The sequence below is a fragment of the Pelodiscus sinensis genome, unplaced genomic scaffold (genome assembly GCF_049634645.1).
Source record: "Pelodiscus sinensis isolate JC-2024 unplaced genomic scaffold, ASM4963464v1 ctg71, whole genome shotgun sequence".
In the NCBI taxonomy this organism is placed as follows: domain Eukaryota; kingdom Metazoa; phylum Chordata; order Testudines; family Trionychidae; genus Pelodiscus; species Pelodiscus sinensis.
This window is the reverse complement of record NW_027465980.1, coordinates 54,788-77,219: the sequence shown is the minus strand read 5'-3', so window position 1 is coordinate 77,219 and position 22,432 is coordinate 54,788. Positions and strand designations below refer to the sequence as shown.

The 22,432-nt window shown below is 68.9% G+C and overlaps 3 protein-coding genes across 8 annotated transcripts in view; all 3 read right to left on the bottom strand.

Annotated features, from left to right (window-relative positions):
- Positions 1-261: 261 nt before the first annotated feature.
- CUNHXorf65 (chromosome unknown CXorf65 homolog) lies at positions 262-8,358 on the bottom strand. 6 transcript variants are annotated; one of them, XM_075917658.1, is made up of 6 exons: positions 8,102-8,358; positions 5,530-5,616; positions 4,661-4,795; positions 1,905-1,973; positions 650-771; positions 262-424 (listed from the first exon to the last, which is right to left on the bottom strand). In XM_075917658.1, exons 1-6 carry the CDS (start codon positions 8,163-8,165, stop codon positions 299-301), a joined length of 603 nt encoding a protein of 200 aa, XP_075773773.1. In that variant the 5' UTR covers positions 8,166-8,358; the 3' UTR covers positions 262-298. The 6 variants fall into 6 exon arrangements, with proteins under 6 accessions (XP_075773773.1, XP_075773771.1, XP_075773772.1 ...); XM_075917656.1 differs by lacking the exon at positions 8,102-8,358 and adding an exon at positions 7,508-7,589 and having other exon boundaries at positions 5,530-5,637; XM_075917657.1 differs by lacking the exon at positions 8,102-8,358 and adding an exon at positions 7,508-7,589.
- A 345-nt stretch (positions 8,359-8,703) lies between these two features.
- IL2RG (interleukin 2 receptor subunit gamma) overlaps positions 8,704-22,432 on the bottom strand; it is a 45,960-nt gene continuing 32,231 nt past the window's right edge. The window contains exons 10-16 of the mRNA XM_075917654.1: positions 15,977-16,082; positions 15,085-15,269; positions 12,612-12,754; positions 12,073-12,235; positions 10,608-10,713; positions 10,418-10,502; positions 8,704-8,895 (exon numbers count right to left, since the gene is read on the bottom strand). Of these exons, the coding sequence (XP_075773769.1) occupies positions 8,704-8,895; positions 10,418-10,502; positions 10,608-10,713; positions 12,073-12,235; positions 12,612-12,754; positions 15,085-15,269; positions 15,977-16,082 (980 nt within the window). The remainder of the gene's footprint in view (positions 8,896-10,417; positions 10,503-10,607; positions 10,714-12,072; positions 12,236-12,611; positions 12,755-15,084; positions 15,270-15,976; positions 16,083-22,432) is intronic.
- LOC142825631 (uncharacterized) lies at positions 8,902-10,280 on the bottom strand. The gene is made up of 2 exons (XM_075917644.1): positions 9,768-10,280; positions 8,902-9,422 (listed from the first exon to the last, which is right to left on the bottom strand). The coding sequence occupies exons 1-2, from the start codon at positions 10,195-10,197 to the stop codon at positions 9,001-9,003; spliced, it is 852 nt and encodes a 283-aa protein (XP_075773759.1). The 5' UTR covers positions 10,198-10,280; the 3' UTR covers positions 8,902-9,000.

Below are 22,432 nucleotides of genomic sequence, written 5' to 3'. Positions count from 1 at the left end.
GTTGGGGCGTGTCGGGCCGTGTGGTCCCAGTCCTAGTCCCTGTCCCAGGGGAGTCGCCCGCAGGGGCTGCCAGGGCCCCCGGCTGGGCTGGGCTGGGCTGGGCTGGGCTGGGCCGGGGCAGGTGCCAGGCCTTCCCGCTCTCCCCCCCGTGCTCCCGGCCGGCAAGGCCCAGCCCTCGGCCCAGGCGCTGGCGGGTGGCCGGGGCCGGTGCCTGCAGAGGGCCCGGTGCCCGGTGCCCGGGGTGCCTGGCCTGCCTTTCGCTGCAGTGGCTCCCGGGGGAGCAGGTTTTATTGCGGCCTCAGCGATGCTTCTCCTTCTTGCTGGCCTCGCCTTTGACTTTGGGGGCTGGTCCTGCCTTTCGCGGGCCCCCCTCCTCCTCGGCAGCTGCAGCCGTGCCCGGGGCAGGCCGCCCCGGGCCCTTGCCCTGGCAGAGGAGGCGGGTTAGGCTGGTGGGGGGCTGCAGGCGGCGTGTCCCCGGTAGGCGCTGTGGGAGAGCCGGGCCTCGGAGGGGCAGGGCGCTCTCCAGCCGCTGCGCGTCTGACCCCCGGGGCGGCTGGGCTGGGCCCCCACCCCTGCCCTGCGTGGACACCCCTCCAGGAATGCTCCGCTCCGCCCAGCGCCCGGGGCCACGCTCCCCGCTGGCACTCACTGAGATCTGGGAGGGCACGATGGAGATCAGCGACTCCATGGTCTGCAGCTTCTTCCCGTCCTGCGCCCTCAGCAGCTTGAGGCGGCTCTTCTCCAGGAAGTCGCACTGCGTGCGCAAGGCGTCTGCGGAGAGGGGTCAGGAGCAGCCTCGGCCTGGCGCGGGCCCTGCCGGCTCTCTTGGGGCGTGGGCGGGGGCCGGCGCCGCCTTTGGGCACGTCAAGGGGGCTGGAGCCAGGCTGCCCAGATGGGGCTTTAGCCCCTGTGCAAGCCCCTGGCAAAGGCAGGGTGAGACGAAGGCAGGGCCTGTGCCGGGGCTTGGGGCCTGCGGCTTGTGCCAGGGCCCTGAGGCTGCAGCCCTGGAGAGGCCTGTGGGGGCAGGGCAGGTAGCTGTGCCCCCGCTTTGTCAGACCCCAGCACCCTCGTGGGATGCGGGGGGCTTATGGGAATGAGGGCCCGGCCTCCCCACGGGGCTGCAGAGCTGGGGCTGAGCCACGCTCCCTGCCCACCAGTGGCTCTGAGAGCTCCCCCGTGGCCAGGGAGTGGGCGTGGCCCTGAGTGCATCCCAGGGCACGTGGCAGGGCGGGCTGGTGCTGTTTGCTCCGTGACTCCTTTTCCCTTGGCAGCAGCCCCTGCTGGCTGGGGCCCCTGGCTCAGCAGATGCAGCTTGTGGGACGCCCCTGCTAGGCCCAGCCCCGGTGCTTGCACCAAGGGCTTGGGCAGAGCCAGGAGCCTGGGGGGCAGAGCCAGGAGCCTGGGGGGCAGAGCAGGCCTGGGGCAGGCCCGCTGCGCTGGCTCCGGGGCTTGTGCCTTGTTGGCTGAACCATAATGAGCCTGCCCCATTGGAGATGGGCAGTGGGGCCGGGGGCGTGTGGCTGCCCTGCCCAGGCCCCTGGAGTTGCCGCCAGCCCAGGTTCTGTCCAGCCAGCGGCAGCCCCCAGGAGCTGGCGTAGGCACCAGCGCGGCCCCGCAGGCTCCGGGAGGCTTGAAATGAGGCGGTTCCTGGTGGAGCCCTGGCCGCAGCGGAGGCATCAGCCAGGCCCACGGGGAGCCCCAGCCAGGCCCTTCCCAGCTGGACTGACAAAGCCGGGCTGGGCGCAGCCCCTCTCCATGAGCTCCGCTGCGGCTCCACCCGAGGGCATCCGGCGTCCTCCCCACCGCTACTGCCTCAGGCCGCCCCCGGGCTCTGGGCTGCCAAGTCCTTCCTGCAGCCTCCGGCCTCGGCCTCGGGCACAGGGTGGGGAGCAGCCGGCACCTACCCAGCAGCTCGGGCTCGGGGTCCTGGAGGACTGGGGTGAAGGCGCGGTAGGCGTTCTCCTGTTTGGTCCCTGCGGAAGGAATCCTCAGCATCACATCCCCGTGGGGGCGGAGCCACGGGCCGTGCTGCCTGCCCCCCTCTCCGCAGGGCAGCACCGAGGGGCGGGGACGTGGGCGGGCACCCCGCTCAGGGCTAGTCCCGCTGGCTGTGCTCATCGGTCTGATCTGGGACCCTGGGCGTGGGGCAGGTGGCACAAGGAGCCCCCCACCTGCCGAGATGGATCTTGCTTTGCACAGGGGAACGTGGAAAGGGTTAATAGCCTCCTTCCCTGGCCACGGGGGCGCCTGTGCCCGGGGGCTGTGCCCAGGGATTGTGCCCAGGGATTGTGCCTGGGGCCTGTGCCCGGGGGCTGTGCCACAGGGGCTGTGCCCAGGGATTGTGCCCAGGGATTGTGCCTGGGGCCTGTGCCCGGGGGCTGTGCCACAGGGGCTGTGCCCAGGGGTTGTGCCACAGGGGCTGTGCCCGGGGGTTGTGCCACAGGGGCTGTGCCCAGGGGTTGTGCCTAGGGCCTGTGCCCGGGGGCTGTGCCACAGGGGCTGTGCCCAGGGGTTGTGCCTGGGGCCTGTGCCCGGGGGCTGTGCCCAGGGGTTGTGCCTGGGGCCTGTGCCCGGGGGCTGTGCCCAGGGGTTGTGCCTGGGGCCTGTGCCCGGGGGTTGTGCCTGGGGCCTGTGCCCAGGGGTTGTGCCTGGGGCCTGTGCCCAGGGGTTGTGCCTGGGGCCTGTGCCCGGGGGTTGTGCCCAGGGGTTGTGCCTGGGGCCTGTGCCCGGGGGCTGTGCCCAGGGGTTGTGCCTAGGGCCTGTGCCCGGGGGCTGTGCCACAGGGGCTGTGCCCAGGGATTGTGCCTGGGGCCTGTGCCCAGGGGTTGTGCCCGGGGGCTGTGCCACAGGGGTTGTGCCTGGGGCCTGTGCCCGGGGGCTGTGCCACAGGGGCTGTGCCCGGGGGTTGTGCCCGGGGGCTGTGCCACAGAGGCTGTGCCTGGGGCCTGTGCCCGGGGGCTGTGCCACAGGGGCTGTGCCCAGGGATTGTGCCTGGGGCCTGTGCCCGGGGGTTGTGCCCAGGGGTTGTGCCTGGGGCCTGTGCCCGGGGGTTGTGCCCAGGGGTTGTGCCCAGGGGCCTGTGCCCGGGGGTTGTGCCCAGGGGTTGTGCCCAGGGGCCTGTGCCCGGGGGCTGTGCCCAGGGGTTGTGCCTAGGGCCTGTGCCCGGGGGCTGTGCCACAGGGGCTGTGCCCAGGGATTGTGCCTGGGGCCTGTGCCCGGGGGCTGTGCCACAGGGGCTGTGCCCAGGGGCTGTGCCCAGGGATTGTGCCACAGGGGCTGTGCCCAGGGATTGTGCCTGGGGCCTGTGCCCGGGGGCTGTGCCACAGGGGCTGTGCCCGGGGGTTGTGCCTGGGGCCTGTGCCCGGGGGCTGTGCCACAGGGGCTGTGCCTGGGGCCTGTGCCCGGGGGTTGTGCCTGGGGCCTGTGCCCGGGGGTTGTGCCACAGGGGCTGTGCCCAGGGATTGTGCCTTGGGCCTGTGCCCGGGGGGGGCTGTGCCCAGGAGTCGTGCCACGGGGGCTGTGCCCGGGGGGGGCTGTGCTAGGGGTTGTGCCTAGGGGCTTTGCCCGGGGGGGGGCTGTGCCCAGGAGTCGTGCCACGGGGGCTGTGCCCGGGGGGCTCTGCTAGGGATTGTGCCACAGGGGCTGTGCCCAGGAGTCGTGCCCAGGGGCTGTGCCCAGGAGTCGTGCCCAGGAGCTGTGCTAGGGGTTGTGCCTAGGGGCTGTGCTAGGGGTTGTGCCTAGGGGATTTGCCCGGGGGTTGTGCCACAGGGGCTGTGCCTGGGGGGGGCTGTGCTAGGGGTTGTGCCTAGGGGATTTGCCCAGGGGTTGTGCCACAGGGGCTGTGCCTGGGGGGGGCTGTGCTAGGGGTTGTGCCTAGGGGATTTGCCCGGGGGTTGTGCCACAGGGGCTGTGCCCGGGGGGGGCTGTGCTAGGGGTTGTGCCTAGGGGCTGTGCCCGGGGGGGCCGTGCCCAGGAGTCGTGCCCAGGGGCTGTGCCCGGGGGGGCTCTGCTAGGGGTTGTGCCTAGGGGATTTGCCCGGGGGTTGTGCCAAAGGGGCTGTGCCCGGGGGGGGCTGTGCTAGGGGTTGTGCCACAGGGGCTGTGCCTGGAGGGGGCCGTGCCCAGGAGTCGTGCCCAGGGGCTGTGCCCGGGGGGGCTCTGCTAGGGGTTGTGCCACAGGGGCTGTGCCTGGGGGGGGCTGTGCTAGGGGTTGTGCCTAGGGGATTTGCCCGGGGGTTGTGCCAAAGGGGCTGTGCCCGGGGGGGGCTGTGCTAGGGGTTGTGCCACAGGGGCTGTGCCCGGGGGGGGGGCTGTGCCCAGGAGTCGTGCCACGGGGGCTGTGCCCGGGGGGGGCTGTGCTAGGGGTTGTGCCTAGGGGATTTGCCCAGGGGTTGTGCCACAGGGGCTGTGCCTGGGGGGGCCGTGCCCAGGAGTCGTGCCCAGGGGCTGTGCCCGGGGGGGCTCTGCTAGGGGTTGTGCCTAGGGGCTGTGCCCGGGGGGGCCGTGCCCAGGAGTCGTGCCCAGGAGTCGTGCCCAGGGGCTGTGCTAGGGGTTGTGCCACAGGGGCTGTGCCTGGAGGGGGCTGTGCCCAGGAGTTGTGCCACGGGGGCCGTGCCCAGGGGCCGTGCCCAGGGGCTGTGCCGGGGGCTGCGAGCAGGCACCTGGGGCTCCACGCTCCACCCGACACACGTAGTAAGTCCCTCGGGGCAAGAGGAACTTGCTGGCGCTGTCGCTGGGGAGCTTGACCAGGAAGAGCAGCTTGAGGGTGCCCAGTTCATCACACAGGTCAATGGCTTCTGAAAGACAGCGCGGGGCCCGGGGTGACGTGGGACCCTCCTGCTCCGTGGCCACAGCCCTCGGGCGGACACCTGGGCCTGCTGGCCGGCCCCAGGCCATTTGCCTTCTGCTGAATGGGCAGCCCTGCGGAGATGGGTCCGGGGCTGGGAATCCAGGCATGTCTCACGGGGCCGCCCCTCGCCGTGTGCTGCCTCCCGCTGCCCAGCCTGCCCCTCAGCCCCCGTCTGCACAGCTGAGCTGCTCTAGCCCCGCCCCGCAAGTCCCTGCCCAGTGCCCGTGGCCTCTGGCCGTAGCGCTGAACTGCCAACTGGCACAGCAGCCCCTGCTTGGCTGGCTGGTGCCGCCTTGTGCTTGTCGCCTTGGCTGCTGCCTGAGCCCCGCTTCACCGCTTCCTCTTGGGGTCCCGCAGCCCCTGCTGCTATTGACAGAGCGATACCTCCCCCGTGGCCGCTTGCCACTCCGCTGTGTCCTGCCCAGCGCGGCAGCTACCCCGAGGCATCGGCCATGCCTGTTCCCAGCCCCAGGGGTTCCCTCGCCGGCCTCTGCGGGGCTGCTCCAGCTGCCTGCCCTGTTGATGCCCAGGGTCAGCTTGGCCCATCAGCCCCATCCTGCCTCCCCGCCACAGGCCCAGAGCTGTGCTCTCCAGCTCGCTCAATTGGGCCTGCAGCCTGCCCCGCTGGCACTTGCTCTTGGGCTCTGGGGGGCCGGGTGCGGGCCTGGCACAGATGCTCACCTCTTCTCCGGAGCCCTACCTTGCTCCTCAGGTAGTGCAGCAGCAGCAGGACAGAGCAGCAGGTGTTGGCCAGAAACTGCTGGTTGTCTGGAAGGGACACGGCAGGCCCTGACCCAAGGCCGGGTACGTGGCCGGGTGACTCAGGGTTAAGGCGCTGCTGTAGCATCGCTGCCCAGGCCCATCCACCCGCTGGGGCGGGAGGCTGGCTCCCCCCAGCACCCAGCAGCACTAGCGAGGGCTGGTCCTACCGACCGACCCCCGTGGCCTGAGACTGCGTGGGACTGGGGCGGGAGGCTGGCTCTCCCCAGCACCCAGCAGCACTAGCGAGGGCTGGTCCTACCGACCGACCCCCGTGGCCTGAGACTGCGTGGGACTGGGGCGGGAGGCTGGCTCCCCCCTGTACCCAGCGGCACTAGCGAGGGCTGGTCCTACCGACCGACCCCCGTGGCCTGAGACTGCGTGGGACTGGGGCGGGAGGCTGGTTCCCCCCAGCGCCAGCGGCACTAGCAAGGGCTGGTCCTACCGACCGACCCCCGTGGCCTGAGACTGCGTGGGACTGGGGCAGGAGGCTGGTTCCCCCCAGCACCCAGCAGCACTAGCGAGGGCTGGTCCTACCGACCGACCCCCGTGGCCTGAGACTGCGTGGGACTGGGGCGGGAGGCTGGTTCCCCCCAGCGCCAGCGGCACTAGCGAGGGCTGGTCCTACCGACCGACCCCCGTGGCCTGAGACTGCGTGGGACTGGGGCGGGAGGCTGGCTCCCCCCAGCACCCAGCAGCACTAGCGAGGGCTGGTCCTACCGACCGACCCCCGTGGCCTGAGACTGCGTGGGACTGGGGCGGGAGGCTGGTTCCCCCCAGCGCCAGCAGCACTAGCGAGGGCTGGTCCTACCGACCGACCCCCGTGGCCTGAGACTGCGTGGGACTGGGGCGGGAGGCTGGCTCCCCCCAGCACCCAGCAGCACTAGCGAGGGCTGGTCCTACCGACCGACCCCCGTGGCCTGAGACTGCGTGGGACTGGGGCGGGAGGCTGGTTCCCCCCAGCACCCAGCAGCACTAGCGAGGGCTGGTCCTACCGACCGACCCCCGTGGCCTGAGACTGCGTGGGACTGGGGCGGGAGGCTGGCTCCCCCCAGCACCCAGCAGCACTAGCGAGGGCTGGTCCTACCGACCGACCCCCGTGGCCTGAGACTGCGTGGGACTGGGGCGGGAGGCTGGTTCCCCCCAGCACCCAGCAGCACTAGCGAGGGCTGGTCCTACCGACCGACCCCCGTGGCCTGAGACTGCGTGGGACTGGGGCGGGAGGCTGGTTCCCCCCAGCACCCAGCAGCACTAGCGAGGGCTGGTCCTACCGACCGACCCCCGTGGCCTGAGACTGCGTGGGACTGGGGCGGGAGGCTGGTTCCCCCCAGCGCCAGCAGCACTAGCGAGGGCTGGTCCTTCCGACCGACCCCCGTGGCCTGAGACTGCGTGGGACTGGGGCGGGAGGCTGGTTCCCCCCAGCGCCAGCAGCACTAGCGAGGGCTGGTCCTACCGACCGACCCCCGTGGCCTGAGACTGCGTGGGACTGGGGCGGGAGGCTGGTTCCCCCCAGCACCCAGCAGCACTAGCGAGGGCTGGTCCTACCGACCGACCCCCGTGGCCTGAGACTGCGTGGGACTGGGGCGGGAGGCTGGTTCCCCCCAGCGCCAGCAGCACTAGCGAGGGCTGGTCCTTCCGACCGACCCCCGTGGCCTGAGACTGCGTGGGACTGCCCTAGTGCCCAGGGCGTGCCCATGCCAGCCCAGCCAGCGGCCCTGCTCCTGCCCATCCCTTTGCCCAGGTCGAGCCGTGCCCGGCTGTGTCCCTGGATCCCGAGGGGCTGTGGCAGCCCAAGGGAGAACCCCAGGGGAGAGCTTGGCCTCCGCCCCGGCAGAGCTACCAGGCTCCCTGCCCCGGCCCCTGGGGGGAGCTGCAGCACGTCCTGCTCCCCCGTCCTCACCTCCATGCTTGACACAGATGAACATGGCAGTGCCCGGGCCCAGCGGGCCTGCAGCGGGCCCCTCCCCCCCCATGACTGCAGCAGGCGATTGTGACCTCAGCCGCAGCGCAGGCGGCCTGGCTGCCGGGGAGGGGTGAGGCCTGGAGCGGCAGATGGGCCCTGGCAAGAGATGGGGGTGCCCTGCCCCTTGGCCCTGGGGCCTGCTGGGCTCTGGCTTAGCAGGCGCCCGGTCAGGCTGCAGGCGAGGGAGCTGTGCCTCTGCGTGGCTCGCTCGGGGCTCGGGCGCCCTTCCAGCCCCGGGGGCTAGGGCTCTATCTCACTGGGCCGGCCAGGCGGCCAGGGCAGGCCGTGGTGCCAGGGATGAGGGCAGGTGGCAGACACACCGGCACCGGGCTGGGGCAGAGGCTGAGGTGCAGCAGGGCAGACAAGGGCTCTCTCGGGGTGCAGGACGGGGCTTGAATCCAGGGGAGGACGCTGGCTCGGGGAGGGAGTTGGGTGGGACTGGGGCTGCAGCGTTCAAGGCTGTGGCTGAGGCTGGGGTGTGGGAAGGGGCTGGAGTTGGCACAGAGGGTCGTGGGTCCAGGTGGCACTTACCGAAGGTAGCTGCCAGGAAATGGCTGGCGGGTCCCTGGGCTCCTAGGCTCCGAGTGCTGCCCATGCCCGCGGCAGGGCCTTGCCACTCCCGCTGCTTGCAGCCGCTGGGCTATGGGAGCGGCAGTGCACAGAACCGCCCTGGGCTTTCCGGAGCCGCCCCCAGGATCCCTTTCCACGGGAGACGCGACGTGGCCATGGGCCAGTGGCAGAGCAGGGAGCAGGGGGCACAGCGAATGGGACGCACGACGGATTCTGCTCCCGCCCCACGGGCCAGACGCACGGGACGCACGACGGAGTCAAGCCGGCAGGAGTCCCCTCCCGAGTGACGCCTCGCGGAGCCCCGCAGGCGAGGGCCGGGCGGCGGGCAGGGGGTGCCCAGAGGAACACACGCTCTGGGGGAGACTCTTTATTTCTCTGAGACGCTCCAGCGGAATCAGCAGCCAGAGGCTCCGGCGGGGCCCTGCGCGGCCTCGGCCAGCAAGGGAGGGGGGCTGGCGGCTGGAGTAGAGGGGGATGCCAGAGGTACCGGGGCAGGAGGCTGGCGTGACGGGGCAGAGGTGGATAGGGAGGCACTGGGGGGGGCATGTGAGCAGACAATGGGGTCACACGCCCACGTAGCTGTTCTTGGAGGGGCTCAGCCCAGGGCCGCTGCTGGAGGGTGGGGCTGAGCGCCCGGGGGGGGCCTTCAGCTTCTCACAGCCCTCCTTGGGGGGGAGCTCGCTGACATAGCAGAAGCTCTCGCTGTAGTTAGGTCTGAAGCTCTCCATGACGTCCTTGGAGACTCCGGCCCATTCCTTCGAGAGTCAAAGGCAGGTTAGAGAGGCTCCTCCACACCAGGCACCCTGGCTGCCCAGGCCTGGCCCCTCCGAGCCGGCCCACGGGCCCCCTTCCCCGGCCCGTCAGCCCCTCTGTCCTTGTCTGAGCCTGGCCCACGGCCCCCTGGCTCCCCCGCCCTCCGTCCCTGGCTCCCCTCGGTCCCTGACCACGGCCCCCTGGCCCACGGGCCCCTCGGTCCCTGGCCCACGGCCCCCTGGCTCTCCTGCCCTCCGTCCCTGGCTCCCCTCAGTCCCTGGCCCACGGCCCCCTGGCTCCCCCGCCCTCCATCCCTGGCTCCCCTCGGTCCCTGGCCCACGGCCCCCTGGCTCCCCCGCCCTCCGTCCCTGGCTCCCCTCAGTCCCTGGCCCACGGCCCCCTGGCTCCCCCGCCCTCCGTCCCTGGCTCCCCTCGGTCCCTGACCACGGCCCCTGGCCCACGGGCCCCTCGGTCCCTGGCCCACGGCCCCCTGGCTCTCCTGCCCTCCGTCCCTGGCTCCCCTCGGTCCCTGGCCCACAGCCCCCTGGCTCCCCCGCCCTCCGTCCCTGGCTCCCCTCGGTCCCTGGCCCACGGCCCCCTGGCTCCCCCGCCCTCCGTCCCTGGCTCCCCTCGGTCCCTGGCCCACGGCCCCCTGGCTCCCCCGCCCTCCGTCCCTGGCTCCCCTCGGTCCCTGGCCCACGGCCCCCTGGCTCCCCCGCCCTCCGTCCCTGGCTCCCCTCGGTCCCTGGCCCACGGCCCCCTGGCTCCCCCGCCCTCCGTCCCTGGCTCCCCTCGGTCCCTGGCCCACGGCCCCCTGGCTCTCCCGCCCTCCGTCCCTGGCTCCCCTCGGTCCCTGGCCCACGGGCCCCTCAGTCCCTGACCACGGCCCCCTGGCCCACGGGCCCCTCGGTCCCTGGCCCACAGCCCCCTGGCTCTCCTGCCCTCCGTCCCTGGCTCCCCTCGGTCCCTGGCCCACAGCCCCCTGGCTCTCCTGCCCTCCGTCCCTGGCTCCCCTCGGTCCCTGGCCCACAGCCCCCTGGCTCTCCTGCCCTCCGTCCCTGGCTCCCCTCAGTCCCTGGCCCACGGCCTCCTGGCTCCCCCGCCCTCCGTCCCTGGCTCCCCTCGGTCCCTGGCCCACGGCCCCCTGGCCCACGGGCCCCTCGGTCCCTGGCCACGCCCCCTTGGCCCACGGGCCCCTCGGTCCCTGGCCCACGGCCCCCTGACTCCTCCACCCTCCGTCCCTGGTTCCCCTCGGTCCCTGGCCCACGGCCCCCTGGCCCACGGGTCCCTCGGTCCCTGGACATGGCCCCCTGGCCCACGGGCCCCTCAGTCCCTGGCCCACGGCCCCCTGGCTCCCCTCGGTCCCTGGCCCACGGCTCCCTGGCTCCCCCACCCTCGGTCCCTGCCCCACGGCCCCCTGGCTCCCCCGCCCTCCGTCCCTGGATCCCCTCGGTCCCTGGCTCCCCTCCCCTGCCCTCTGTCCCCGGCCCACGGGCCCCTCTGCCCCCAGCCGAGCGCTCTTACTGGGAAGTTGCCCTTGTGGGTGCTGAAGAGCTCATCGAAGTTCTTGCTGGGGTTGGGGATTCGGGGCATGAGAATGACCCAGACCCTGCAGGAGGGAAAAGGCGAGTTCAGCGAGGAGACACCAGCCCAGCCCAGCTCCCCTGGGCCCAGCCCTGGCTGCCCTGGGGGGAGGGGGAGGGCAGAAATTCACCTTTCCATTCGAATCAGCAAAACGAACAGGACCAGGAAGACCAGCAGAGAAGTGGTGGGAAGAACCACGTGGATCCAGAACCAGAGCCCCTGCTTCTCTGGCTTGCCTGGAGTGTGGCACAGGGCGAGAGACCTTACAGTTCTTACTGGTGCTATTGTGTTGTGGTCCCCGCCCTGAGCCCCCCAAACCTCAGCCCTGAGCCCCCCATTCCAGCCCCCCGCCCTGAGCCCCCCAAACCTCAGCCCTGAGCCCCCCGTTCCAGCCCCCGCCCTGAGCCCCCCATTCCAGCCCCCGCCCTGAGCCCCCCCAAACCTCAGCCCTGAGCTCCCCATTCCAGCCCCCGCCCTGAGCCCCCCAAACCTCAGCCCTGAGCCCCCCATTCCAGCCCCCGCCCTGAGCCCCCCAAACCTCAGCCCTGAGCCCCCCATTCCAGCCCCCGCCCTGAGCCCCCCAAACCTCAGCCCTGAGCCCCCCATTCCAGCCCCCGCCCTGAGCCCCCCAAACCTCAGCCCTGAGCCCCCCATTCCAGCCCCCGCCCTGAGCCCCCAAACCTCAGCCCTGAGCCCCCCATTCCAGCCCCCGCCCTGAGCCCCCCAAACCTCAGCCCTAAGCTCCCCATTCCAGCCCCTGCCCTGAGCCCCCCAAACCTCAGCTCTGAGGCCCCCATTCCAGCCCCCGCCCTGAGCCCCCCCAAACCTCAGCCCTGAGCCTCCCCATTCCAGCCTTCGCCCTGAGCCCCCCAAACCTCAGCCCTGAGCCCCCCATTCCAGCCCCCGCCCTGAGCCTCCCAAACCTCAGCCCTGAGCCCCCCATTCCAGCCCCCGCCCTGAGCCCCCCAAACCTCAGCCCTGAGCCCCCCATTCCAGCCCCCGCCCTGAGCCCCCCAAACCTCAGCCCTGAGCCCCCCATTCCAGCCCCCGCCCTGAGCCCCCTAAACCTCAGCCCTGAGCCCCCATTCCAGCCCCTGCCCTGAGCCCCCCCATTCCAGCCTCCGCCCTGAGCCCCCATTCCAGCCCCTGCCCTGAGCCCCCCCATTCCAGCCTCCGCCCTGAGCCCCCCAAACCTCAGCCCTGAGCCTCCCCATTCCAGCCTTCGCCCTGAGCCCCCCAAACCTCAGCCCTGAGCCCCACCATTCCAGCCGGGCAGCTGCCCTCGCTGGCCGCCAGGCACACAGGCCAGCGCGCCTCTGGCTCCCCCTTGGCTAGCACAGCCATCGGCCTATCTCCTCCCCACCAGCCGTGGGCGAGCCAGCTGCAGAGCCGGCTCCAGCGGGAGGCAGCCGCCATGGCCACTCGGCACGTTTTCAACCGAGCCCGTTGGCCCATCTGCTAGCAGCAGGGCCTCCCCAGAAACAGCTGCAGCGCGGCCTCAGGTCCCCTCCCAGCGTCTCTCCTGGGAGGCCTGCGGGAGCCTTGGCCAGGGCGGTGGGCACGTCCTCTCTCCCTGGGGCGTGGGCCCTGCTTACGGTGGTCTGACGCGTTCCTGCCCCACGCCGCGGGCAGGCTCCACTCGCTCCACAGCCGGGTGCTGCCGCAGTACTGGCTGATCTTGCTCCTCACGTAGAACGTGTAATGCTTCTCGAAGTCCACGCTGGGCAAGGAGAAGATCTCGTCTCTGACCACGTGCTCCTGGGGCAGACAGAAGGGCAGCACCACACACCTACGTGAGGTGTGGGCTCCCTCGGCTGGGCTCAGCACCATGAAAGCGGATCCCAGAGCTGGGCTCAGCTGCTGTCTCCCTCCCTTTCCCTGCCCACGCCTGTTCTGGCGCACCTGGCCCCTCGCTCTGCCTGCCCGGCACCCAGTTCGGGGCTGGCAGAGGGGGCCCGCGGGCAGTGCAGAGAACGGGGCTGCGGTGGGAGGAGCATGGGCCGGGGCCTGCAGCCCGAGGGGCCTTTGGGTCGGGAGAAGGCCCAGTGGAAGCGAGGGGAGGCCTGTGGTGCGGGGAAGCAGCAGCCCATGGGGCCCGGGCGCGAGCCCGCGGGGGGCTGCAGGCTGCCCGTACCGTCCAGTCAGTGTCCTTGTTGCTCTTGTATCGGACGGTGTGTTCTAGGCAGGCAGGCTTGTGGTACACGGAGGCCCAGGTCAGCTGCAGCTGGTTGTTGCTCGTGTTGCAGATGCTCAGGTTCGCTGGCGCAGCGGGTTTCACTGCAAGAGACAGGGCCTGGCTCAGGCGGCCTCCCATTGTGTGCAGCAGCAGCAGCTCCGGCCAGTCCCCATGCGGCAGGGGCAGGCGCAGGGGCAGGGCAGGGCAGGGGCAGGGGCGGGGCAGGGGGGTGCCCTGCCAGCCACTCCCCTTTCCCTAGCGCCTCTCCCTGGCAGCTGGCCAGTCCCCACGCCTCTGCCCCCGGCTCCCTGTGCCCGCCGGGGTGGGGTGGCATTTCGTGGGGTGTGCAGTGAGCCCCCTTCCGCTTTGCTGCGAACAGCTGCTGCTCGCCAGTCAGCAAATGCTGCTGGAGCAGGCGTGGCCGGTGGGACCCACCACACCAGCGCCTCCCCATGGAGCGGCTCTGGGGAATGACACAACCTGCCACTCCTCGCTCGCTTCGCCCCGCCGCCCCGGGGAGCGCGTGGCCAGAGCCCCCGGTGCACCACCGCCCCCGGGGAGCGCGTGGCCAGAGCCCCCGGTGCACCGCCGCCCCGGGGAGCGCGTGGCCAGAGCCCCCGGTGCACCGCCGCCCCGGGGAGCGCGTGGCCAGAGCCCCCGGTGCACCGCCGCCCCCGGGGAGCGCGTGGCCAGAGCCCCCGGTGCACCGCCGCCCCCGGGGAGCGCGTGGCCAGAGCCCCCGGTGCACCGCCGCCCCGGGGAGCGCGTGGCCAGAGCCCCCGGTGCACCGCCGCCCCCGGGGAGCGCGTGGCCAGAGCCCCCGGTGCACCGCCGCCCCGGGGAGCGCGTGGCCAGAGCCCCCGGTGCACCGCCGCCCCCGGGGAGCGCGTGACCAGAGCCCCCGGTGCACCGCCGCCCCCGGGGAGCGCGTGACCAGAGCCCCCGGTGCACCGCCGCCCCCGGGGAGCGCGTGGCCAGAGCCCCCGGTGCACCGCCGCCCCGGGGAGCGCGTGGCCAGAGCCCCCGGTGCACCGCCGCCCCGGGGAGCGCGTGGCCAGAGCCCCCGGTGCACCGCCGCCCCGGGGAGCGCGTGGCCAGAGCCCCCGGTGCACCGCCGCCCCGGGGAGCGCGTGGCCAGAGCCCCCGGTGCACCGCCGCCCCGGGGAGCGCGTGGCCAGAGCCCCCGGTGCACCGCCGCCCCGGGGAGCGCGTGGCCAGAGCCCCCGGTGCACCGCCGCCCCCGGGAGCGCGTGGCCAGAGCCCCCGGTGCACCGCCGCCCCCGGGAGCGCGTGGCCAGAGCCCCCGGTGCACCGCCGCCCCCGGGGAGCGCGTGGCCAGAGCCCCCGGTGCACCGCCGCCCCGGGGAGCGCGTGGCCAGAGCCCCCGGTGCACCGCCGCCCCGGGGAGCGCGTGGCCAGAGCCCCCGGTGCACCGCCGCCCCCGGGGAGCGCGTGGCCAGAGCCCCCGGTGCACCGCCGCCCCCGGGGAGCGCGTGGCCAGAGCCCCCGGTGCACCGCCGCCCCCGGGGAGCGCGTGGCCAGAGCCCCCGGTGCACCGCCGCCCCCGGGGAGCGCGTGGCCAGAGCCCCCGGAGCACCGCCGCCCCGGGGAGCGCGTGACCAGAGCCCCCGGTGCACCGCCGCCCCGGGGAGCGCGTGGCCAGAGCCCCCGGTGCACCGCCGCCCCCAGGGAGCGCGTGGCCAGAGCCCCCGGTGCACCGCCGCCCCCGGGGAGCGCGTGGCCAGAGCCCCCGGTGCACCGCCGCCCCGGGGAGCGCGTGGCCAGAGCCCCCGGTGCACCGCCGCCCCCGGGGAGCGCGTGACCAGAGCCCCCGGTGCACCGCCGCCCCGGGGAGCGCGTGGCCAGAGCCCCCGGTGCACCGCCGCCCCGGGGAGCGCGTGGCCAGAGCCCCCGGTGCACCACCGCCCCCGGGGAGCGCGTGGCCAGAGCCCCCGGTGCACCGCCGCCCCCGGGGAGCGCGTGGCCAGAGCCCCCGGTGCACCGCCGCCCCGGGGAGCGCGTGGCCAGAGCCCCCGGTGCACCGCCGCCCCCGGGGAGTGCGTGACCAGAGCCCCCGGGGCGGCGGTGCACCGGGGAGCGCGTGGCCAGAGCCCCCGGTGCACCGCCGCCCCGGGGAGCGCGTGGCCAGAGCCCCCGGTGCACCACCGCCCCCGGGGAGCGCGTGGCCAGAGCCCCCGGTGCACCGCCGCCCCCGGGGAGCGCGTGGCCAGAGCCCCCGGTGCACCGCCGCCCCGGGGAGCGCGTGGCCAGAGCCCCCGGTGCACCGCCGCCCCCGGGGAGTGCGTGACCAGAGCCCCCGGGGCGGCGGTGCACCGGGGAGCGCGTGGCCAGAGCCCCCGGTGCACCGCCGCCCCGGGGAGCGCGTGGCCAGAGCCCCCGGTGCACCGCCGCCCCCGGGCTGATCCCCTACCTAGGTCCTGCAGCTTCATGGCGCTGCTGGGGATGACGAGCTGGGAGCCCTGCTGGCTGGCGTTGACGTGGATGTGGAAGCTGCGGAACTGCAGGATCTCGCTGCGGGCGAACCAGCAGCCGGTGTTGAGGCCCTGCTCCTGGAGGTAGCGCTTGCACTCCACTGCTGACGACTGGTTTCCAGGCCTACGGCAGGAGCTCGACAATCAGCCCCAAGGCCAGGCTCTGGGGGCGCCCTCAGTGCTGTTCCTGGCGTGACTGCTGGGCACTCAAGCCCCCAGCACCCCTCTCAGGGCTCTGCCAGGGGCAGCGATGCTCAGTCCCCCAGACTAGAGCCTGGGCTGGCACGAACTCCCCAGCCATTCCAGGGTGTGCCCCAAGCTCTCCCCACCACAGACAAAGTCCCGAGAGAGATGCCCATTCCCCAATGGGTGCTGCCAGCAGCAGGACCCCCAGACCAGGCAGGGAGGGCACAGCCCCAGCACATGCGCCAGGCTGGCCCGAGGGGCTGGGCTCTGCCTGTGCCCTGGCTCCCTGCCCGAGTCCAGATGGGAGCCTCAGAGGCTGGCTCTTGGGGACCCTGCCTGCAAAGAACCCAAGAATTGCCTGCTGGGATCAGGGGTCTGCAGGGCTCTGCTCTCTGCTCCTCTCGGCCCGCAGCTTGTCCTCGTGCCTGCAGGCCCCATCGCAGACGCTCCCGCCTGAGGTCTAGTGCCACGGGGCTGCCAGACAGAGCCACTCCAGCCCTGCTGGGAGCAGGGAGCTGTCCCGGCTGCCAGGGCCCAAAGTCTGCCCCAGAGGGTCTACCCAGGTCCCTTGGGTGCCCCTGGGAGCCCCTACCCATTGCACTGGCTGCAGGCGGGCTACGGCCAGGCCAGCGAGGAGCTGCCTACCTGGGCAGCGTGTACCAGTAGTAGAGGGAGTAGTTGGCTGTCAGTGTAGCTCTGCTGCCCCACACGCAGGTCAGGTACTCGTCGTTGAAGACCACGCACTCCACGCCTGCGGGGGAAGCACATTCTGTGGCTGGCACCGGCACAGTCGGGACTGACCTCAGCCCTGCCTCCAGGCCCTGCTCTGCCCAGTCGCAGAAGCAGGGGGTGCCAGGGCAGAGCGCAAACGGCGTGCCCACCGGGGAGGGCAGGGGCAGGGCTTCGGGCTGCGCCGTGCGCATATGTGATTGGCGGAGGCTCAGGTCCAGCCTTTCAACCCTCATCTCTCAGCTCCGGCGGTTCACTGCTTTGGCGTGCCATGCCCTGCGCCCACAGCTGGGCTGGACAGTGCCTGCGGCTGTCGACCGTGGCCTGCGCCTCCCCCTTTCAGTCCTAGCAGGAAATCGGGTAGGGCTGTGGGGACCAGAACGCTGGGGCCGTGCTGAGAGGGGAGCCAGGCCCTTGGAGCAGACTGGGGGGGCTCCCCGGGGGGCGTTCTGCCCACAGCCTGGGACTTGAGCTCGCTCGTCCTTTGGCTCCCTGAGCTGTCCCGCCCCCAGGCCCTTCAACAAACTTGTCCGGCTGGACCGAGATCTTCAGCTCAACTCTGTTTCCTATGGGAAGCCAACATAGGGCGGGGAGGACAAGCAGGGGGCAGGGAAACCCGTCCCAGGCTCTGCCCTTGCCAGGCCTCCTCCGTCACGTCCTCCGCTCCGCCCCTCCCCTCGAAGGGTGCAGCCTGAGGGGTCAGCAGGGGGCCTGGAGCCAGCAGAAAGGGCTGGGCCTCCCCTGCACTCAGCAGCAGCAGTGGGAAGCAGAGTGACCTGGCCCCAGCCATGCTGCTCCACTTCCTGCTGCTGGGACATGCAGGGCTGGTTCCACGCTGCCCCCGCGGCTGGGAGAGCGGAGCAGGCTCACCCCGTGTCCTGTGTCTGCTGGCAAGTGTGGGAGTGGGCCTGAGCCTGGTGCCAGACTCCCCTCCCCCTGGGCTGCCCTGGGCCCGGCGGGACGATTGCCCCAGACCGGCCAATGGGGCGGGTGAGGGGCACCTGTGAGCCCGTGTTGCTGAATGTGCTGCCGCATTCATGGTGGGTTCTCTAGCGGCGGCGGGCCGCGTGCCACGGCTGAGTGGTGGAGAGCTTGAGACGGAGGGAGCGGCTGGGGCATGTCTCTGTGTTCAGACACACGGGGGCCCCCCGGCGTGTTGCTGGCTTGTCAGAGAAACGCACAAAACGCGGGTGCAGCTGCCGCTCTCTGCGCCCCGCAGCTCAGCCAACGTGGGCCGAGGTCTGTGCAACGCTGAGGAGTGCTGGGCGGTTGTTGCTCACGCCCAGGTATCCGACGGGCTCCTATTCCACAGGATTGCTTCTGGGTGACAGCCACAGGCTCGGCCAGCTTATTGGGAAAGGGCTGCTAAGTCACGCGATGGTGCCAATCCACCCCTGAAGAGCATGGCCGAGGGTGCTCAGAGCCCACGTGAGCAAGGGCTGCTGCCCAACAAGGGCTGGGCCAGGCATGGAGCGGTGGCCTGCTCCCGGGACACGCTGTCTTGGGCCAGAAGGAGCCTGGGATCCCTCCACACGAGCAAGGGGACAAAGCAGGCCCTGCGTGTTCCTCCAGTTTTAGCTTCAGGCCGGTCTTCATTCTGGCGAGTGTGGCGGCACGTTGGGGTTTCCCGTCTCCTGCACCCCCTTAGGGCACGGACAGACTCCCCCAGCCAGTAGAACAGAGGGAGTTTATTGCTTCTCCAGGATACAGCACAGCACAGATGTCATCTGGTTACAGGGCAGGCCTAGGATGCCTCAGCCCCCCTTGAGATGGGGAAGCCTGAGCCCCTAAATCCCAGCCCGTTGCCTAGGCTGCTTCCTCCATGATCCCAGCCAGAAACCTAACTCACTTACGGTATGTCTACACTACCACCCTAGTTCGAACTAGGGTGGTAATGTAGGAACCGGAGTTGCAAATGAAGCCCGGGAGGGGCCTGTGCCTAGCACTCTGCCTTGCCCCAAGGGGGAGTCCAGCAGCGGGGTGGCTGGTCAGGGAGCTGTGCTGGAAATCCCCAGGGCCTCCCTTGGCGCGGCCACACGGCCGTGGCCTGGCCAGCCCAGCCCACGCAGCCTCCATGGGAGCAAGGCTCCGAGTGCTGCCGTTTGCTACCGGACCTTGCTGCCTGCCGGCCATGCGGGCGCTGGGCATGTCAGCAGAGGGGGCTGCGCCCCGCCTGGGACGAGCCACGTCTCCTGTGGCAGTCCCGCGCCCTCCTGGCTTTGCCACCTCCCCCACCTGTGGGCTCACCACTGCCCCTCCTCCCTTTGCAAACCCAGTGCCCAGGCAGCCTCTTCCGTACTGCCAAGCTGTGGCTGAACCAGCTGGGCCCTGGCTCCCTGTGCGAGCCCTGCAGGGGAACGGGGCCTGGAAAGTCCCGCTGTGCCTGCCCTTCCCCCAGACAGGGCTGTGGTGAGCAGCGCTTTGTAAACAGCCACAGGAAGCCTGCATGGGCCTGTCTCCCTGGGACTGTGGTCAGTCAGCAGCTAGAAACCAGGGCAGGAAAGTGGGCCACGCCCTGATCTGGGGCTTCTGCACCTCACCCTGTCGGAGCCCCAGGTGCCCGGAGCAGGGTCCTGCCACTGCATTCAGCCTCACGGCTCAATGCTGCACAGGCTCCTCCAGGGGTACAGGACACAGCCACGTCCCCTACAGCGGGAGAGGGCCCCCGAAATTGGGAGGACCCTAGTTACGGCAGGTCTCTGACTGAGGAAGAGCCAGCAATCTGCAGCAGTTGCAGGCTGGTGTCTCTGGCGTGACTCAACAGGCGAGGCGCAGAGAACCCCACAAATGAAGCTCAAGGGTTAGCCCTTGTCTGCATTGCAGGAGACTCTTGTGTCACTCGCGGGTGGGACTAACCCAGGCCCCTGCCTGGGCACTAGTGTCCAGTGCTGACAGCTGCTGCTTCTTGTGCAGGCAGGAGCTATTAAGTGGCCAGCACGCGGCATTGGGGCCACTGGGTGAGCTGTCGTGTAGAAGCGGCTTTGGAGGAAGGTTAAAAACCAGGCATGTGTAGTCTGAGGACTGAGGGGGACACACCAGGTCTTCGGTTGTGAGAAGGGCTGTGTGTTTGGCCGGCTGAGCGTGGCTCGTTCGCCACAGCAGTAGCCACTATAGTGAACTGGCTGGACGCCACAGCTCTAGTGAATCTCTGAAATAGAATTCCCAGGACTCCTGTGGAACCCCAGCCAGGGAGGCTTTTAAGCCCTGTCAAAGGTGGCCTGTCCCAGCGCGATGACCACACGAGGGCCCTGCCAGTCCCGCATGGCTACGCTGAGGAGAAGGCATGAAAACAGCCCGAAGGCAAAGCGCCTTGGAGCTGCTGCAGTCCCAGCGGTCGGTGAGAGATGGGGGGCACATTGCACAGCACCTGCACTAGGGATGCTAAATACTGACGACTGACTCATCGAATGCATTTGGCATCGACTATTTTCTGAGTCGACAGGACGCCTCCTTCGGCTGTTGCTACAGTTGAAAGGCAAAAGTGCCACATGGAGCTGTCACGTTGTTGGATCTTGAGGGGAGCAGCCAGATCGCTGCTGCACCCCTAGGTGGGGGTGTTGGCCCCAAAAATGGTATAGAAGGGGGCCATGTGAGGTATTGAATAGAAGCTTATTATCTGCTAATCCTATGTACACTGTTCTGGTGTTTGTAGAATGTCTGTGTGTGCAATTATCAGCATGTACTCGTATGGACACTGAAGATTTCCCTGCATGTGGTTAAGCATTGGGCAGGGCCGAGCCTGTGGAACAATGGCTCTCAATGGGCTATGGACACACCCAAAGAATGGGGGCTGTCACCTGAGAGCAGCCAGCAGGAAACACAGAGATTGGCCTCTGTCCAGGTGACCTGCTACATACTAGAAGAGGCCAGGAAGGAGTATAAAGAGGCCATGTGGTCGATGCCATTTTTGTCTTCAGCTCAGCACTTCATCCCAGAGGCAGCACTGCAGGGATCGAAGAGCCTGGAAGACCTGTGAACCCATCCTGATCGTAGGATGTGCAATAAGAACTTTTAAACCAGCAGCTGCAACATCTCTGCTAGAGCCTGCATCGAGGACTGGGAGATTCGGTGCATGTAACGTACTGTACTTTAATAACCTCACTCTCAGGCTTTTCTTTCTTGTAATAATAAACCTTTAGTTGTTAGATGCTAAAGGATTGGCCCAGCGTGATTTGTGGGTAAGGTCCAAAGGATAAATTGGCCAGAGATCTGTGGCTGGTTTCCTGGAACCGGACAGAACTTGTTCGGGGTAGGTGGGATTGGGTGCTAGCACCCCCCCACCTGTGTATGAGGCCCGGGGCCATCTGGGGCACGGATATTGCTGGGGTGTCGGAGGGGTTTTGCTCATGAGGCTTCAGGCAGGCAGCTGAAGCGCTCTGTGGGACTGGTTTGTGGCCTGTTTGGAGAGGTCACCAGTCTGGGGGCTGTAAGGAGCCCCGGATTTGAGCAATTCGTCCTGAGCGGACGCCCTCAGCTGTGCCCAGACACGGCCCGGTCCGTCACAGTGGCGTAGTCGGCAGGATCCACAGATCTTGGTCAATTGAGCTTTGGGATCAGGACCCCACGCTGTCTAAATTTGATTTTTAGTACTGAGAGTTTGGTTGGGTAAAGGGCAGCCGAAATGAGTCAGTGCCAGTATGAGAGCCGAAGTAGAGAGGCTCTGAAGGATTTGTGCTCGGGGAGAGGCATTGCCTTTAGGAAAAGGGCCTCTAAACTAGATCTGGTAGTGTTGTTATTAACCAGAGATGTGGATGAAAAGGAGCAGAAGCAAGCCAAGGAAGCTGCTGAAAGAAGGCGGAAGGCAGATGAAGAAATTGCTAAGAGAAAGCAGGAGATGGATCGGGAACTTGAGATGAGAAAAGCAGAACATGCAGAGAGAAGGGCAGAGCATGCAAAGAAGATGGCCCTAGCCAAGGAGGAACATGCTAAACTTGACCTCCAGCTTAAGAGACTAAGAGAACGAGAGAGACTGTATTCTCCTGAAGGTTCAATGTATAACTCTGTGGGTATGCGGTGTGCTTATGATATGGCAGACGTATTTTGCCCACCTGATGTGATGACCCAACCCCAAAGCATGTGTGAATGCAAACCTTTTGTGTTACCTGTAGCTAGCAGGGAGGTTTGGGAAGGGGGTGCATGTGGGTATGGAAAGTTTCCTGGAGCTGGTCAGTCTCCCTGTAACCAAGGGGAAAGTGTCTCTATATGTGAGCCTGTGGCAGATAGCTGTGTGTCTGTGCAGGGGGGCAGTGAGCCTGTGGGTGAGGGCCCGTCTGACGCCTCAGAGGTGAGGCTGGAATCAGACCCAGGGCAGGAAGAGCCCAGAAGTCAGGGAAATGTTTCTCTGGGGCAGCCTGGAGTGGCTGGCCAGAGTGAAGTTTTAGTTGAGGAGTTGGTGGCTGGTGAGGTTTGTGGAATTGAACCTGCACAAGCTGAAATTGAGTTGTGTGAAGCACAGTGTGTGCAAGCTGGCAATTTGGCTGGTGGAAGTAGCAGTGGGGCAGTAAAGGAAGCTGTCCCAGTGGCTAGCTGTATGCCTGAGATTAGCCAGGGGTGTGGGGACAAGGGAGAAGCTGTCTCTGGTTGTCTGTCCGTGTGTGGGGAAGAGTTTCTTCCTATGTCTGAGGAAGGTGCCCCACAGGCTGTGATGGCTGAGAGCAGTGCTGTTGTCCCAGAGTTGGGTCTGGATATGGCTAAGGCCCAGGAAGGGGGTGGCCCAAGGTTTGTGTCTGCTGGGGAGAGGGATGAGGTGACTCAGGTAGAGTCAGTCAGTGTTTTACCAGAACCCCAGAGATCAGACAGTGGTGACCCTGATATTGTGCCTGATGCTGCTGTGTTGCTGGCAGAGGGGGGAGCGACTCTGTGGGAGCAGGGAGACCCCTTAGCCCGGGCACAAGGAGAGAATGAGGGTGTGTTAACTCTGGTGCCTAATGATGGTGTGGACGTTTACAGCCATCTAGAGAGCTGCACAGGGAGTGAAGATGCCTCTGACCCTGTCTCTTGTGAGTCTGTCTATGTGCCTGAAAGGGGATTGTCTGTGAATCCACCTGAGGGGCCAGAGATAACTCAGGGAGTAAGGGAATTGCGGGAGGAGTTGGTTGTGGCTCAGCAGGGCAAGGCTACTGCAGAACCAGAGAAGGGTGAACTGCTGCTTAAGGAAGCTCAGAGAGAGGAGAGTCCTGGCAGTGCTTGTAGCAAGCAGTTTGCAGTAACTGAGAGAGGTGACAGGGCCTGGCTTGGAGAAGGCATTCAGGAGAAAGCTCTGCCTGTAAAAGGCAGCAGCTTGTTGTGTGAGGCACTTGTTGCAGTGCCTGAGGGACAGAATTTGTCCATTAACAGTGACTCCACTGACTTGGATATAGCCAAATCCAGTGT

Excerpts from the sequence above, each read along its gene's own strand:
- CUNHXorf65 (XM_075917656.1), bottom strand. The coding sequence starts at position 7,580 with ATGGGGGGGGAGGGGCCCGCTGCAGGCCCGCTGGGCCCGGGCACTGCC. Across the intron at positions 1,974-4,660 it reads GGTGGAGCGTGGAGCCCCAG|GGACCAAACAGGAGAACGCC; the intron begins GTGCCTGCTCGC and ends TTCCTTCCGCAG. Across the intron at positions 425-649 it reads TCGTGCCCTCCCAGATCTCA|GGCAAGGGCCCGGGGCGGCC; the intron begins GTGAGTGCCAGC and ends CTCCTCTGCCAG.
- LOC142825631 (XM_075917644.1), bottom strand. The coding sequence starts at position 10,197 with ATGTCCAGGGACCGAGGGACCCGTGGGCCAGGGGGCCGTGGGCCAGGG. Across the intron at positions 9,423-9,767 it reads CCAGGGGGCCGTGGTCAGGG|GGACCGAGGGGAGCCAGGGA; the intron begins ACTGAGGGGCCC and ends GCTGTGGGCCAG.